Source organism: Ammospiza nelsoni, chromosome 22, assembly GCF_027579445.1.
Source record: "Ammospiza nelsoni isolate bAmmNel1 chromosome 22, bAmmNel1.pri, whole genome shotgun sequence".
Lineage (NCBI taxonomy): Eukaryota > Metazoa > Chordata > Aves > Passeriformes > Passerellidae > Ammospiza > Ammospiza nelsoni.
In genome coordinates this window covers 816,758-830,888 of record NC_080654.1, presented here as the reverse complement: position 1 = coordinate 830,888, position 14,131 = coordinate 816,758, and the positions used below count along the sequence as shown (strand labels likewise).

Sequence of the window (14,131 nt, the reverse complement as noted above, 5' to 3'; positions counted from 1 at the left end):
TCTCATCAGAATAAATTTATTACTCTAGCTGACCAGAAACAGCGGGGAGATTGTAGATACAGCACAAATATGTTCTTTAACACCCTGCAAAATAAAAATAGAAGGGTTTATGTCAAACAGATATATATTGGGTAGCTTTTTCAAAACTACTTTGCTCTGACCTGGTCCTGCTCATATTTAAGTTACTTCGCCCCACTGATTTCAGGGAGAAGCGGGGTGGAGGAGTGAGAGGAGCAGCAGGGAAGCTGGAGGAAACCAGACGTGACAAGTGCTGAAGCAGAACTTCTCAGCTTTGTGGTGGCTTCTCGCCAGATGAGATCACAGCTCCTATGGAATCCTGTCTGCTTTTATTTCCTTAATATTTGACTTTCTTGCTTCCTCAAGAAGCAGGAATTGCTAATCTTCAGTCACTTGCTTTGAGCACAGTCTGCAGCTCAAACCACAGCACAAACAGAGGCAGAGGGGGTGACAGACAGGGGCCAGTGTTTGTGGCCTGCAGTGGGATCCCCTGAGTGACTGGGGATGGAGCAGAGACTTTTCCAGCTCGAATCCTTGTGAATTTATGCTGAGGCTATTAAAGGAAGGTGGGAGGAGGAATGGCTCGGCATGGCTGATTTCTTGTGGTCAGCACTCAGCAGTGCAGATTAGCTCTGGGGTCTGGATGGGGATGAGCATCCTCCTTCTGACAACCGCGTCCCTTTGGAATGTCTGAAGCTGAATATTTAAATCCTTTGGGCTCCCAGCATGGACTGTGAGGCTGGGACAGACTCTGGAGTGACACTGCCCTAGCTGCAGAGGGGATCCTGTCGCTGCAGCCTCTGTGCCCAGGGCAGAGGGAGAGCAGCAGAGCAGCCACTCTGCCCCAAACACGTCCCTGGTGCTTGCAGGCTGTGCCTGCGGGCTCGGAGGGACACAACGCGGCACAGAGGAACAATGAGTGCCTCTAAGTGCGGCCACAAAGCCACAGCAGCCCAGTGTGCTGCCGGACAGAGGGGCTGTGAAAACAGAGCCTCACCAGGGAGAAACGCTGCCAAGCCTGCCCGGAGCACAATCAACAAACCCTCCCCAGCTGGAGAACGGGGTGGAAAGGGGAGTAAAGGAGAGTGGGATGGAGGAGGAGGAAGAGGCGTTCCCCAGGGGCACTTTGCAGGGAAAAAAGTGGTTGTCTTCATTTTAGTGCCTTCTTGAGAGCTGAGATATCAGCACAGCCAGCACAGCACTGCAACACAAGTAAATGCAGCTGCTGAATGAAATTAAACCCTTCATAAAAAATAAAGATAATGGAGTAGAATCCAGGTATTTTGCTTTACATTCACCTGGAGAGCAGAGTCGTGTTGTGATGTCTCCTCTCATGACTCCTTTGCCTTTCTCTTTCAGCACAGGGTGCTGGATGTGAAGATGCCTTAAAGAATGGAATATATGTAATGGAGCACAAGGATGCAGAATTACTCTTTAAATAGAGTGCTCCCCTACTTAGAGCAGCACTTACAACCCCAGCTCAGTGCTGGGTTATCCCTAAGATACCTGCAGGTGACTGTCTCCTCCTGAGGGGAGCACCCCTGAATTCCCAGTGGTTTACTGGCCAGCACGAGTCCTGCAGACTGGGAAAGGGACAACTCCTGCCATCCCTGCGCTGGTGTCACACACAGCCGTGCTGGTCCGGGCCTGGAACGGCTCCTCCGGCAGGACAGGGCTGGGAAAGGCTCCCAGCAGCACGGGCAAGCAGCACCCTCTGCTGCTGGCACTGCCGGCTCTGGGCTTGCAGAGAGCGGCTGAGGAAAGGCACCCGCAGCGATTCCTCTGCAAAACCAGGGCTGCTCTGGGTGCTGGACACTGAGCAGGGTCAGCTCTGTGTGCTGGACACTGAGCAGGGTCAGCTCTGTGTGTGCTGGACACTGAGCAGGGTCAGCTCTCTGTGCTGGACACTGAGCAGGGTCAGCTCTGTGTGTGCTGGACACTGAGCAGGGTCAGCTCTGTGTGTGCTGGACACTGAGCAGGGTCAGCTCTGTGTGCTGGACACTGAGCAGGGTCAGCTCTGTGTGTGCTGGACATTGAGCAGGGTCAGCTCTGTGTGTGCTGGACACTGAGCAGGGTCAGCTCTGTGTGTGCTGGACATTGAGCAGGGTCAGCTCTGTGTGTGCTGGACATTGAGCAGGGTCAGCTCTGTGCTGGACATTGAGCAGGGTCAGCTCTGTGTGCTGGACACTCAGCAGGGTCAGCTCTGTGTGCTGGACAATGAGCAGGGTCAGCTCTGTGTGTGCTGGACATTGAGCAGGGTCAGCTCTGTGTGTGCTGGACATTGAGCAGGGTCAGCTCTGTGTGTGCTGGACACTGAGCAGGGTCAGCTCTGTGCTGGACAATGAGCAGGGTCAGCTCTGTGTGTGCTGGACATTGAGCAGGGTCAGCTCTGTGTGTGCTGGACACTGAGCAGGGTCAGCTCTGTGTGCTGGACACTGAGCAGAATCAGCTCTGTGTGTGCTGGACATTGAGCAGGGTCAGCTCTGTGTGTGCTGGACACTGAGCAGGGTCAGCTCTGTGTGTGCTGGACACTGAGCAGGGTCAGTTCTGTGTGTGCTGGACACTCAGCAGGGTCAGCTCTGTGTGTGCTGGACATTGAGCAGGGTCAGCTCTGTGTGTGCTGGACATTGAGCAGGGTCAGCTCTGTGTGCTGGACACTGAGCAGAATCAGCTCTGTGTGTGCTGGACATTGAGCAGGGTCAGCTCTGTGTGTGCTGGACACTGAGCAGGGTCAGCTCTGTGTGTGCTGGACATTGAGCAGGGTCAGTTCTGTGTGTGCTGGACACTCAGCAGGGTCAGCTCTGTGCTGGACACTGAGCAGGGTCAGCTCTGTGTGCTGGACACTGAGCAGGGTCAGCTCTGTGTGCTGGACACTGAGCAGGGTCAGCTCTGTGTGCTGGACACTGAGCAGGGTCAGCTCTGTGTGCTGGACACTCTGGCCATGGCCAGCCAGGGCTGCTCTGTGTGCTGGACACTCGGACACTCGGCTCCTGCAGGAAATCCTGTGCACAGAGGAATTCTGTGTGAGAAAGCAGGGCCAGCTCCTCACCATGGGGAGTGCTGGGGCAGCAGCTGGCACAGAGCTCATCACTGCAGCACTGGTGCCAGGCCAGCCCTGCATCACTGCAGCACCCTGTGCCAGCCCTGCAGCACCCTGTGCCACCTCTGCATCACTGCAGCACCCTGTGCCAGCCCTGCATCCCCCTGTGCCACCTCTGCATCACTGCAGCACCCATGCCAGCCCTGCACTGCTGCCAGCCAGGCCTGTGTGGCAGAGCCCTTCCAGCTGCATGCAGGGAAACCAGCACGTCTGCATCAGCAGGAGTGCAGCAAGAAAATGCCTGATTTAAATCCTGCCACATCCCCTTGCCAGCCCCGGGATACAGCTGAGCTCAGCTGCAGCCCTGAGCTCACAGAGGACAGCTCAGAGGCAAACACGCAGCTCTGAGAGCTCTGTGCTCTGGTGACAGTGTCCATGGAAATGCAACACGCAGTAAATGTGGGTCAGCCAGGCCTTCCTGAGGCCTGGCCATTCCAGGGCCCTGCACAGCACTGCGTGATTCCATCTCCTCACCTTAAAAGGGCTTTGGCTGCTCCTTGTTTTGGAACGTCCTGGCCTTCTCTGGATGAGACACTAAAAAAAAAAAAAAAAAAAAAAAAAAGCAAGAGTCAGAGTGAACACTTAATACTGCAGTGACATTGTCCACTTTGCACAACTAAAACCCTAAAACTTCACTCAGCAGGAAGTGCTTCCCATCTCTGGAAGAAATTAAAAAGACACTTCTTGTTAAAAACGATTTCTTTTTTATAAATATAATTCTTTATTCATTAAACAATATGAAAAGAATCACAAAACTTTACTCATGGGGGGAAAAAAAAAAGATTGTACAATTTGATTTATAAAAGCTGAAGTGAAAAATGAGTTATTTCCAGTGTTAGCTTTCTGTAAAACATATAATCATACCATTGAATTGTTGGAATGCACTTGACATTAAAAAAATGAATAAAAATCAGTATCAATAATCACTTATGGGAGAAACAGACTGTAAGAAGTTACTCCATGGAGCTGCCTTTGCAAAGAAAGGTTAATACAAGCTCTCAAGAAGGTGCACACCTTCTATTAATAACTTTCACAAAATAAAAATAGCCCTGCTTCCTTGGCCTACAGCCCAGTGGATTGCTACCATTCCTCCTCATCAGATTTGCTGCTCATTTAACCCTTTTTCCCATCCAGTCTCTTTCTTTCCAGTCATAAATGTTGTATATTCAAAAATATTTGGTTTTCATTTAGCAAATACTAAGAATTAAAGAGTTTAACAGAAATTGTGTGGAAAAAAATACACTTTGGAAAAACCCCCCGAATAGCTCCATTCACCAAGGAAGACATGGAAACTTTAATGGATTTTAATAAAATCTCAGATAAATTTTGGGGTAACCCACTAGATAGAGACTTCACAAATAAACCCTATTTTCACCTGCAAAGAACAGTAGCTCCCTGGGGAAAAGCCCATGTGCTTATTTCAAAGTGCAAATGAACCTTTCAGTGTTCATTTCAAGAGATGCCAAGATGCCAGCCACGTATTACCAAGCAAGTGTGCAAAAATAGAAAACTCTAATGCCACAGTCACCTGTAAGACAGGAATAAACTCTGTTATTCATAACAATATAGCTACTCTCTCATAGGTCACTTTTTCATTAAAACTTGTTCCCTCACACCAAATACAAAAGAACTGGAATGAAGTTAACACAGGCATTTTTGTTTAAAAATAAAAGATTTCTCTGCTAGCTAAACCCAACAATTCCTCTGAGCACCAAGCTTTCCCTCAGTAATTATTGCACTCTCAGGTTTACATTCACCTGGAGAGCAGAGCTGTGCCACACTCTCAGCCTGCCCCATGATTTCCAGAGCCCCAACACACCCACGTGCACAGCACCATCACTGCCCTGAGACAAGGGCCTGGCCCAGCCAGGCTGAGCAGGGCAGGGATCGGTGTGGTACTATTGTCTTTTAGCCTGAGAATTACATACAATTAGACAGAATTTGGCAGGCAGTTGATTTAACAAGTCCCCCGAAGTGCCTGTGAGGTAGTTACATGCCAGTAAGCACAAACAGGGAAAGCGAGGCACTTCAAGGTGAAGTTATTTGTCCAAAGTCTCAGTGAGAAGCCAGAGCAGAGCCAGAAAGGGCACAGTGGGCTTGTGGCTCCTCCTGAGCTCCAAACACAGAGCCCAGGCTCAAACACCAGAGGTGTGCAGGCCAGAGAAGCCAGAGCAGAGCCAGAAAGGCCACACTGGGCTCATGGCTCCTGCTGAGCTCCAGACACCAAGCCCAGCTCACTCAGGCTCCAGTGTCAGAGGTGCTGCAGGCCAGAGAAGCCAGAGCAGAGCCAGAAAGGCCACACTGGGCTCGTGGCTCCTGCTGAGCTCTGGTTACTGAGTCCAGCTCACCCAGGCCCAAACACCAGAGGTGCTGCAGGCCATGGATCCCCCTGAAGGCCGGAGGCGTCAGGGATGGAGCTGCTGCTGGCACCGCAGGAACAAGGACATCGTGTGTGACAATCCAGGCTGTAAAGGCCACGCAGACAAAGGAGGGACACTGCGGCATCACCCCAGCAGAGCCTCATAATCCACGTACCAGACGAGCTGGCCGGAGCTGGGGCTGACCCCCGAGATGGGCCACTTGTGGGGCTCGCGGCCCACCCTGCTGAGCAGCGTGGTGATGTCGTGCTTGCCCCGGCCCAGCACCAGCACGAACACCTGCCTGGCCCTGTTGATGAGGGGCAGGCTGAGGCTCATCCTCTGGTGGGGCTTCACGGGGCTCTCGGTCAGCACCACCGTGGGGGCCCCTTCCAGGCCGTGCTCGGAGCGGGGGAACAGCGAGGCCGTGTGTCCGTCCGTGCCCACGCCCAGCAGCACCAGGTCAAAGCTGGCGTTGGCCACCAGGGCCGCGATGTCCTGGGCGTAGAGCTCGGCGCCGCCGTCCTCCTCCACGCAGAGGCGGCGGTTGAGGTGCACGGGCATGGGGTGGATGTTGAGGTAGGGCACCCTGACGTGCTGCAGGAGGTGCCGCTGCAGGCCCTGGAAGTTGGACTCGCCGTCGGTCAGGGGCACGCAGCGCTCGTCCGCCAGCCACACGTGGCTGTGCTGCCAGGGGAAGCCGTGGTGGTGCCTGGCCAGGCGCTGGAACAGCCCCACGGGGCTGGAGCCGCCTGACAGGGCCAGGTGGAACTGCCCCGAGCGAGCCACGCTCTGCACGGCCGCCGCCTCCATGTCGGAGGCCAGGCGGGCAATCAGCTCCTCGGGCCAGGCCGACACCAGGGGACTCTGCCGGAACTGGGACTGGATGGCCCTGAACTCACTCGGCATCTGCCCGCCGGGGTGCAGCAGCTCTGCCGGCTCTGCCAGGCTGAACTCCACTCCCCCGGCCACCATCTCAAAGTCCAGCAGCTGCTGGTTCTCCACGCCGCCGGGGTAGAGGCGCGGGGCCAGCCGGGACGTGCTGTCCAGCAGAGGCGTCCAGAAGGCCCAGGAGGCCAGCAGGCTCTCCGTGGTGATGAAGAAATCCTTCCTGCCGTGGTAGATGTGGGAGATGAGGACGGAATAGGCATCCCTCTCCTTGACGGGGCTGTACATGTAGAAATCAGACAGCGGCTGCCCGAAGATGTGCAGGTCTGAGCGAGCTCCTGCTTCCTTCCAGCTGTCCTTGGGCATGGCAGGCTGGAAGAGGTTCCTGCTCACCAGCACTGCAGGGGTGTTGAGAGCGCCGTGCCCGAAGTAGAAGATGATCTGCTTGGGCTTGCACTGGCTGTGCCCTGCGTCCCTCAGCGTGCCACTCTGAGGGCAGTAGGCCCTGTTCCTGAAGAGCACGCGGGCGTAGCCCACCCGCTCATCCAGAGCCTTCCCCGAGGTGAGCAGGAACGGGACCCCTTCCCAGCGCAGGCTGTGGCTGTGGATCAGCACCCCTGCAATGACAGACAGCCCAGCACACCTCAACAGCAGGCACTCCTCTCCATCACTGCCAACCATTGCCCCCTCAGCTCCCTTGGCACCCATTGTCTCTAGCTCCCCATCAGCCCTTCCACGACTTCACTGCCTGCCCAGAACTCCATGATCCTTATGGTCCTCTCCCACCCAGGCCATCCATGATTCTCACTCCCTCCCAGCTATCCCACTTGTTCAGCCTCCTTTCATCTGGCAGGAAACCAGTTTGTGAGCATGAGCATCATTTAGACAATTCTCTTCCTGTTCACAGCATGGCTGGAGATGGCCTCGTGGTTCACTCACCACAGAGATCAAAGCTTTACCCCTCAACTCAAGTTTATGGGAAGGCAAAGGAGGTTATAGGCTACTTCTAAAAACAGTGCAGAGATTTTATAATAATGGGCCTTAACCCTTACACTTCCCATTCCCTGGATCCCTGGTTAACTGACACAAGAGCATTATCTTGTCCAGTTCCCACGTCAGGGGATGCCTGGGCACATCCCTGAGTGAGCAGCGAGCCCCAGAGCCATGGGGCTGGCCCTGCAGGGCTCACAGCTCTCACTGCTCCCCGGCCCAAAGCCTCACCTGCAAAGGTCGGCGTGGTGCTGACGTGGCCCCGAGCCTCGGGCAGCTCCTCCTGCACCTGGCTGTCGTAGGCCTGGTACTGTCCCAGCACAGCACTGCTCCTCTGCAGCCCCCACAGGGCCTGGAAGGCCTGCAGCTTGTGCTGCACCACCTCCTGGGCGCTGCTGACGTTGGCAGGGAGCTCCATGATGAGGAACAGGAGGGCCTCGGTGAGGTGGTTCTGCAGCACGTCCCGGATCACCCCGTACTGCTCGTAGAAGCTGGTGCGCCCTGGGCGTGTGGGGAAGGCAAAATGCTGCACAGGGCACCTGGTTCCCTTCTGCATCTCACTGTGGGGCCAGGGACAGCAAAGCTCCGAGCTCCTCTCTCCCCACCCAGCAATTAACCCGACGCAATCAAGCTCAGGGAATGGGTGTCCTGTCACTGGATGTGTGCAGGGTCTGGTTGGACAGAGCTTTGGGCAACCTGTCCTAGAGCAAGTGGTCACTGCTTGTAGCAGGACAAGAAGGTTTTCCTGTCCTCAGAAGGCTCTGGCTGAGCCATACCCTTGGGAGACAAAATTTCGTGCACAGAGCCACGCTTGCCTTTCCCTGCCCGGCCTGTCATGCAGGTGGGGACAGTGGGAGAAGGACAGGGCACTGCAGCAGTGACTCAAGGCTGTGTGTCAGCAGCAGCAGGCTGCATCACCACCACAGGCTTTCCCCATGACTGATCATTCATCTCCCCCCCAATCCAAAGGCACATTCAGCAATGGGATCAGTGCTGCAGACTTGCTGGGAGCCAGGCTGCCAGCTGAAGCTGCACAGGGGAAACAGACATCAAGTGACAAATGACATCAAGTGACATCAAATGACAAAGGTGTTCGGAGAGGGGGGCACAGGGAGCAGCCGGGGCTGTGCACAGACAATGCTGCTCTCCCTAAATCTCTCTGCAGTGCACCCCTCTCCCACAAACAGGCTCTGGGCTGCCAAACCAAAGATTACCAGCCCAGGTTTGACAGGACTGCATTAGCTGAGCCTGTGTAGGCTGAGGGAGGGAGGCAGAGCTGAAGGGAGTGGGGAAGCAGCCCTGCCGGTGCAGCAGCCAGGGCACCTGCCTGGCCAGGAGTGCTGCAGGCAGAGCCCAGCCCGGGAGCTTTGTGCTGAGCACTGCAGAGGGGATGCTGCAGCATTGCAGCAGTGCAGCCGTGCCCTTCAGCAGGAGCTGCCTCTCTGTCTGGGACTGTCCCTCTGCAGTGCTCCTCCTGCCACAGAGAGGAGGGCACAGACACAGGCACACAAACCCAGACTGGCCCAGGGACAGACACACCCAGGCAGGAGATGCACGAGCACCTCCCAAAGAGCTGCACAAAGGCACACTGGGGGTGAGCCTGGGGGCTGGCAGGACAGCAGGACAGCTGGAGTGGCCTTAGACTGCACCAATTCCCAATCTAGGGCTGTTTACCAAGAACTGGGGTAGAAAGGTCAGCGATGCCCCCAGAGCTCTGCAGCAGAAAAAGCTGGGGGGTTCTGCCCCTGCTCCCAGATGAATTACAAATGGAATTTTTCCTTAGAGGCAGCAACTCTACCTGGAAGTGAGTCAGTCTCCAGCACAGGAAGGGTGGGACAGTCCCTCTCTGTTTCCCCACACCATTCACCTGCTCCTTCTGTATTTCTGTACCAGCACCACCTCAAGGGCCCCCTCCCCGTTATTGAGGAGCCTGCCAGCTCTCACTCACTCACCCTGCACACTGCCTCACCAACCTTTAGCATCCACAGTCTCCTTCAAGACAACCTCCACTCTTTCCACATGGTGCCGGTTCCAAATGGGGTCCAGAAACTGTCGGTTCTGATCCCGAAAAGGCAGGATATGGGCCACAGCCTGTGAGGGCAAAATCCAAAGACCCAATAAAAACTCAGCAGACTCCCAGAGTGTGTCTGCCTCCCTGCCCCATGCAGCAGAGCGGGTCAGAGAAGAGAAAAGTAGCAGGAGAGGCTGCAGTGATGCACAGCAGGGTCACCAGTGGATGTGTCCAGAGCAGACATTAAAGGTCCCTCTGAGGAATTTTGAGGTTTCATGTGAAAAGGCTGAACTACAAACTGCAGAGCACTCAGTTTATATCTGTCAGAGGACAAAGGGCTGAGTCAGATCATCCTGGGACTAATGTAAGGTTCCAAAGTGCTGAAATACATGCTTCAGATGCTTACACCACTAAAGCCATCTGCTCTTTTAATAAAATAATATTAAAAAAAACCCATTTAAAATAAAATAAGCCCCCAAAATAAAACAGAAGAATTGCCCCCTCTCAGTGGCGATGCTCTCCACAGCTGGACATGCAACTTCTGAGTAAAACCTGGCCACCTTTCCATGGCTGGAACAGGCAGCTTTAAAGTGTGGCATCACATCCCTGAGAAGCAAGGATGGCATGTCCTTGAGCACCCTCCCTCTGGGACAGTGCAGCTCCACATCCTGAGCTGTACCTGCAGCAGACAGCCCTGCAGGGCAGGGAGAAACCTTCCCTAAGCATCCCCCAGAAGTAACATCCCATCAGCTCCTTATCATATCAAATGGAGGAGCGCTTCCAGAAGCCATGGCTAAGCAGAGAGGCCTGTGTGGAATGAGATGTGGAGCTGGGAGAGGACAGGTGCTGCTCACTCAGCGAAACCAAACCCTGACCTTGGCGAGGAGGCCAGAGGAGCTCTGCATCTCTGCTCCAGGCACAGAGCCCAGCCCTGCTCCGCAGAAGGGACCCTCACTATCCCAACAGGAGGAGCCCTGCTTTGCTCTGCACGCTTCCCCTGCTCCCCCAGGACAGAGAAACAGGACTCCAGGAGGCCCCGCATGGATTTGGGAGGGGAACAACGCTCCCTCCAGACGCAGAACCGACCACGAGGAGCCCCTGGGGCTGGCGGGGGCTGCTCACCTGCTTGCCCAGGTAATGGTCCACTCGGTACATCTCCTCCTCCCTGAAGAAGCCTGCCAGCTGTGCAGCCAGCTGCTGTGCCGAGGGCAGGTCGTGGCCAAAGGGCTTTTCCAGCACCACGCGCAGCCAGGCCCCGGCGCGCGGCCGGCAGCTGCCGTTGATGTGCCCCGCGATCTCCGTGTAGGCAAAGGGCGGCACGGAGAAGTAGAAGATCCTGCCAGCCTCCTCCAGCCCCTCCTGGCCGAGCAGGGTCTCGATCTCCCTGTTCAGAGCTGTGTAGTTCTCGGCGGTTTTCAGCTGGTGGTACTGGCTGAGCTTCAGGAACTGGTCCTTGAGCACGGCGCAGCGGTTGGGAGGCTCGTCGGGGGGACAGGACAGCTTCTTCAGCACGTCAAACATCAGCCTCTGCCCCGGCTCCAGAGCTGCCAGGGCCCCCCCGTGGAACGTGAAGCTGTGGCCGCTGCTCACTTGGTCCCTGTAGAGCTGGAACAGACCCTGCCACAAGTACTTCTTGGCCAAATCCCCCGTGGCTCCCAGCAGGATCACGGAGATGTGGCCCTGGGAGGCTCCAGCTGGGGATGGCAGGGCTCCCACCAACAGCACCGTGCACAGGACCCTTCCCAGCATCGTGGGGAGAAGAGGCAGAGCCCGGAACACTGGAGGCCAGGAATAAAAACACAAATCAATCCATGGTTTAGCACTGCGAAACACAACACAAGGTACGTGCTTTCCCCAGAGAGCCAGGGGTCTCTGCCTGGATCCTCCACCCACAGCCTCTCCTCCCCTCCATGATCTGAATCAAGGCAGTAATTTGGGCTCCTGACAAACCTGCAGCCTCCCTCTGCACAGCAGAAGTGAAGGCAGTGTGTGCTGCAGGTCCTTGGGCAGCACATGCACTGCTCCCACAGCTTGGGGGTGTCAGTGCCTCTGCACAGGGAAACAAACCCATTTCCATCCAAATCAGGCTGGCCACAAAGGAGCACACGGGCTGCACCCTGAGCACACGTGCCTGCACCCTGAATCCTGCTGGGGCCTGTGCTCAGACACTGCCTGGCTGCCTTGGCATGGCTTCATGTCAATATTGTCACAGCAGCTCAGGGACAAACACGACCACTGGCAGCCCAGGCTCTTCTTCTCTCACTTGTGGCTCCTGTGCCCCACCACTGAACTGGGTCTGATGGCTGCTGGCAGACTGGGGTGATAAAACAGCTCTGGGGAAGAAGTGCAGTCCCCAGACTGATGTGAGCCAGTCTAGGTGCTGCCCCGTGGTGCTGTGTCTGTGGCCAGGTGACAACCTGGGCTCTGTGTTCTGCCTCCTGCAACCTTCACTATTGAAGAGCAGGTCCTGTTCTGGCCCTCTCCACTCAGTGCCCATTCAAACCACTGCAGCCAGGCCAAAAAATCCCTCTGTTCACACTCATTTATTCAAAATAAAGTTGTTTTTATGAGAAAGGACACATTTAGCAGTTACCCTGAGAAACACAGCAATGACTTTGCATCTTAAGAGATGTAATGTCACTGAAGAGAGGTTTAGTCACTCCTGTATGGGTGACTAAACCACTGTGCTGCTCTCATTACAGCATGTATTATTTCAGCAGCTCTCTCACTGGCTATCTCCTTCCCTTAATGTCATTTATAAGCTGTGTTTAGTTTAGGAGCAGAGCCTTCACAGCACACAATGTTATTTACTTCTTTAAAAACTTTGAGCTCTGGTCAATAAATGGTGATAACTAAATAACCACAAGGAACATCTAGACATCTCTCCCTGCCTGCAGCTTGAACTGCTCTGCAGAAATCTCGTGTTTCTCTCCAGCAGACTCACCTGTAACACAGGAGCTCTAGAGACCACAAAAGCAGCTGGAGATTTTCCTCCTGCCCAGCCTCTCTCAGCGCAGCTCCTGCTCCTCCTGTGTCTCTGGGTGTCTCTGCTCAGTGCTCAGGTGTGCAGCACAGGTAAGGCAGGCTGTTCCCTTCCTGGAAAACGGGAGGAAAGACCCAATTACAACAAGAGAAAAAAACTGAAGTGTCTGAGCCAACAACGAGCCAGCAATGTCCCAGCATATCCCTGCTCGCACTCCTGCCCTGCTGGCTGTGCCAAAGCCTTTGGCTGCTGTTTGTAAGCAGGTAAAACACAGGCACGGGTGGCAATTCCTGCTCCCAGGCAGCTACATGGAGCTGAAATGCAGCCTGGAAGTTTAACTCCTCCCTGCCCAGCCCTCTGCGGTGGCTGTGTCCCCTCCCTCCCTCCCTCCTCTCTGCTGTCTGAGCTCCCTGGACCCACTGAAGGAACACACCAGCAGCACTGGCAGCTGCCAAGGGGCACTGCTGAGGCCGTGCCTGCAGAATAAATGATTCTCTGCTTCCCCCTCCCCTGCTGCGGGGTTATAACCCAGATGACAAAGTTTCTCAGTGCAATAAATGGCTATTTACACTTCCTGAGCAACCTTTGTTCCAGGAACCAGAGGCACTGACACCCTGGCAGCCCTGCACAGTGAGGAATGGGATGGGTCTGGGTGGGCCATGCTGCCCCAGACCCACAGAAAAAAGGGAATTAGCCAGGGAACTTCCCGGCAGATTCAGCCACAGTCACGTGTGTTCCCAAACCAAAGGCAGTTTCACAACCCTCCCAATTGCAAAATATTGAGCTATACTGCACAGAATAAAGTAAACCCAGCAGTGTTTGTTTACTGCTTTCATATCAGCTAAGCACCACTGCTCCCATTAAAAAATAATACTCCAAAAATCCCCCAGCCAGGCAGAACAAAGTTACTCAGGCTTCAGGAAAAGCCTCCTGGGCCTGATCCACATAAAACACGCAGGAGCTTGGCCCAGCAGCCAGGCTGGGCACTCCCCTGCACAGCCACTGCAGCTCCCCTTCACAGGAGCTCATTCCAGGTCTCCAGGAAAAAATGCAAAAGGTATTTTTGTTACTGTTGTATCCCCACTGAAAAATAATCACCAGGTGCACAGCCAGAAGAGCTGGACTTTGATGGTCTTTGGGGGTCCCTTGCAGCTGAGGATATTCTGTGATTCTATGGAAAATGCAGCATGGCCTGGGGCTCCCACATGAAGGAAAGGGCTCTGGGATTCTCTGAGGACTGGGAAACCCCACTGGTGTTCTGTACTGCAAACACCAGGGCAGCAATGAGCTCACCATCAGCTGCTGCAGAAGCCAAGGCTTAATGAGGAGACTCGCATTAAAAGCAGGATGAGAGGTGCAGGAATTCGTGTTTGGCCCGTCTGGCTCTGACTCAGCCTCACTCCGTGTGCTCTGGCCCCAGCATCGTGACAGCAGCCAAAACCCTGGAAAGGCAGGACAGGGGACTGTGAGGAACCCAGCCCGGTGCGTGGGCAGCGCATGGAACACGGGGATGAGCTCAGGGCTGGCAGGGCTGAGCCCACCTGCGACAGGGATGAGCCCACCTGCGACAGGGATGAGCCCACCTGTGACAGGGATGAGCCCACCTGTGACAGGGCTGAGCCCACCTGTGACAGGGATGAGCCCACCTGTGACATCCATGAGCCCACCTGTGACAGGGATGAGATCAGGGGTGACAGGGCTGAGCCCACCTGCGACAGGGATGAGCTCAGGGGTGACAGGGATGAGCTCAGGGGTGACAGGGCTGAGCCCACCTGCGACAGGGA

At 55.1% G+C, this 14,131-nt stretch overlaps 1 protein-coding gene across 1 annotated transcript; it reads right to left on the bottom strand.

Moving 5' to 3' along the window:
• Nucleotides 1-3,851: 3,851 nt before the first annotated feature.
• H6PD (hexose-6-phosphate dehydrogenase/glucose 1-dehydrogenase) lies at nucleotides 3,852-13,790 on the bottom strand. The gene is made up of 6 exons (XM_059487425.1): nucleotides 13,641-13,790; nucleotides 12,309-12,460; nucleotides 10,487-11,142; nucleotides 9,327-9,444; nucleotides 7,585-7,854; nucleotides 3,852-6,980 (listed from the first exon to the last, which is right to left on the bottom strand). Exons 3-6 carry the CDS (start codon nucleotides 11,111-11,113, stop codon nucleotides 5,623-5,625), a joined length of 2,373 nt encoding a protein of 790 aa, XP_059343408.1. The 5' UTR covers nucleotides 11,114-11,142; nucleotides 12,309-12,460; nucleotides 13,641-13,790; the 3' UTR covers nucleotides 3,852-5,622.
• Nucleotides 13,791-14,131: the final 341 nt, after the last annotated feature.

Excerpts from the sequence above, each read along its gene's own strand:
- H6PD (XM_059487425.1), bottom strand. The coding sequence starts at position 11,113 with ATGCTGGGAAGGGTCCTGTGCACGGTGCTGTTGGTGGGAGCCCTGCCA. Across the intron at positions 9,445-10,486 it reads ACCATTACCTGGGCAAGCAG|GCTGTGGCCCATATCCTGCC; the intron begins GTGAGCAGCCCC and ends TTGCCCTCACAG. Across the intron at positions 6,981-7,584 it reads CACCACGCCGACCTTTGCAG|GGGTGCTGATCCACAGCCAC; the intron begins GTGAGGCTTTGG and ends CTGTCATTGCAG.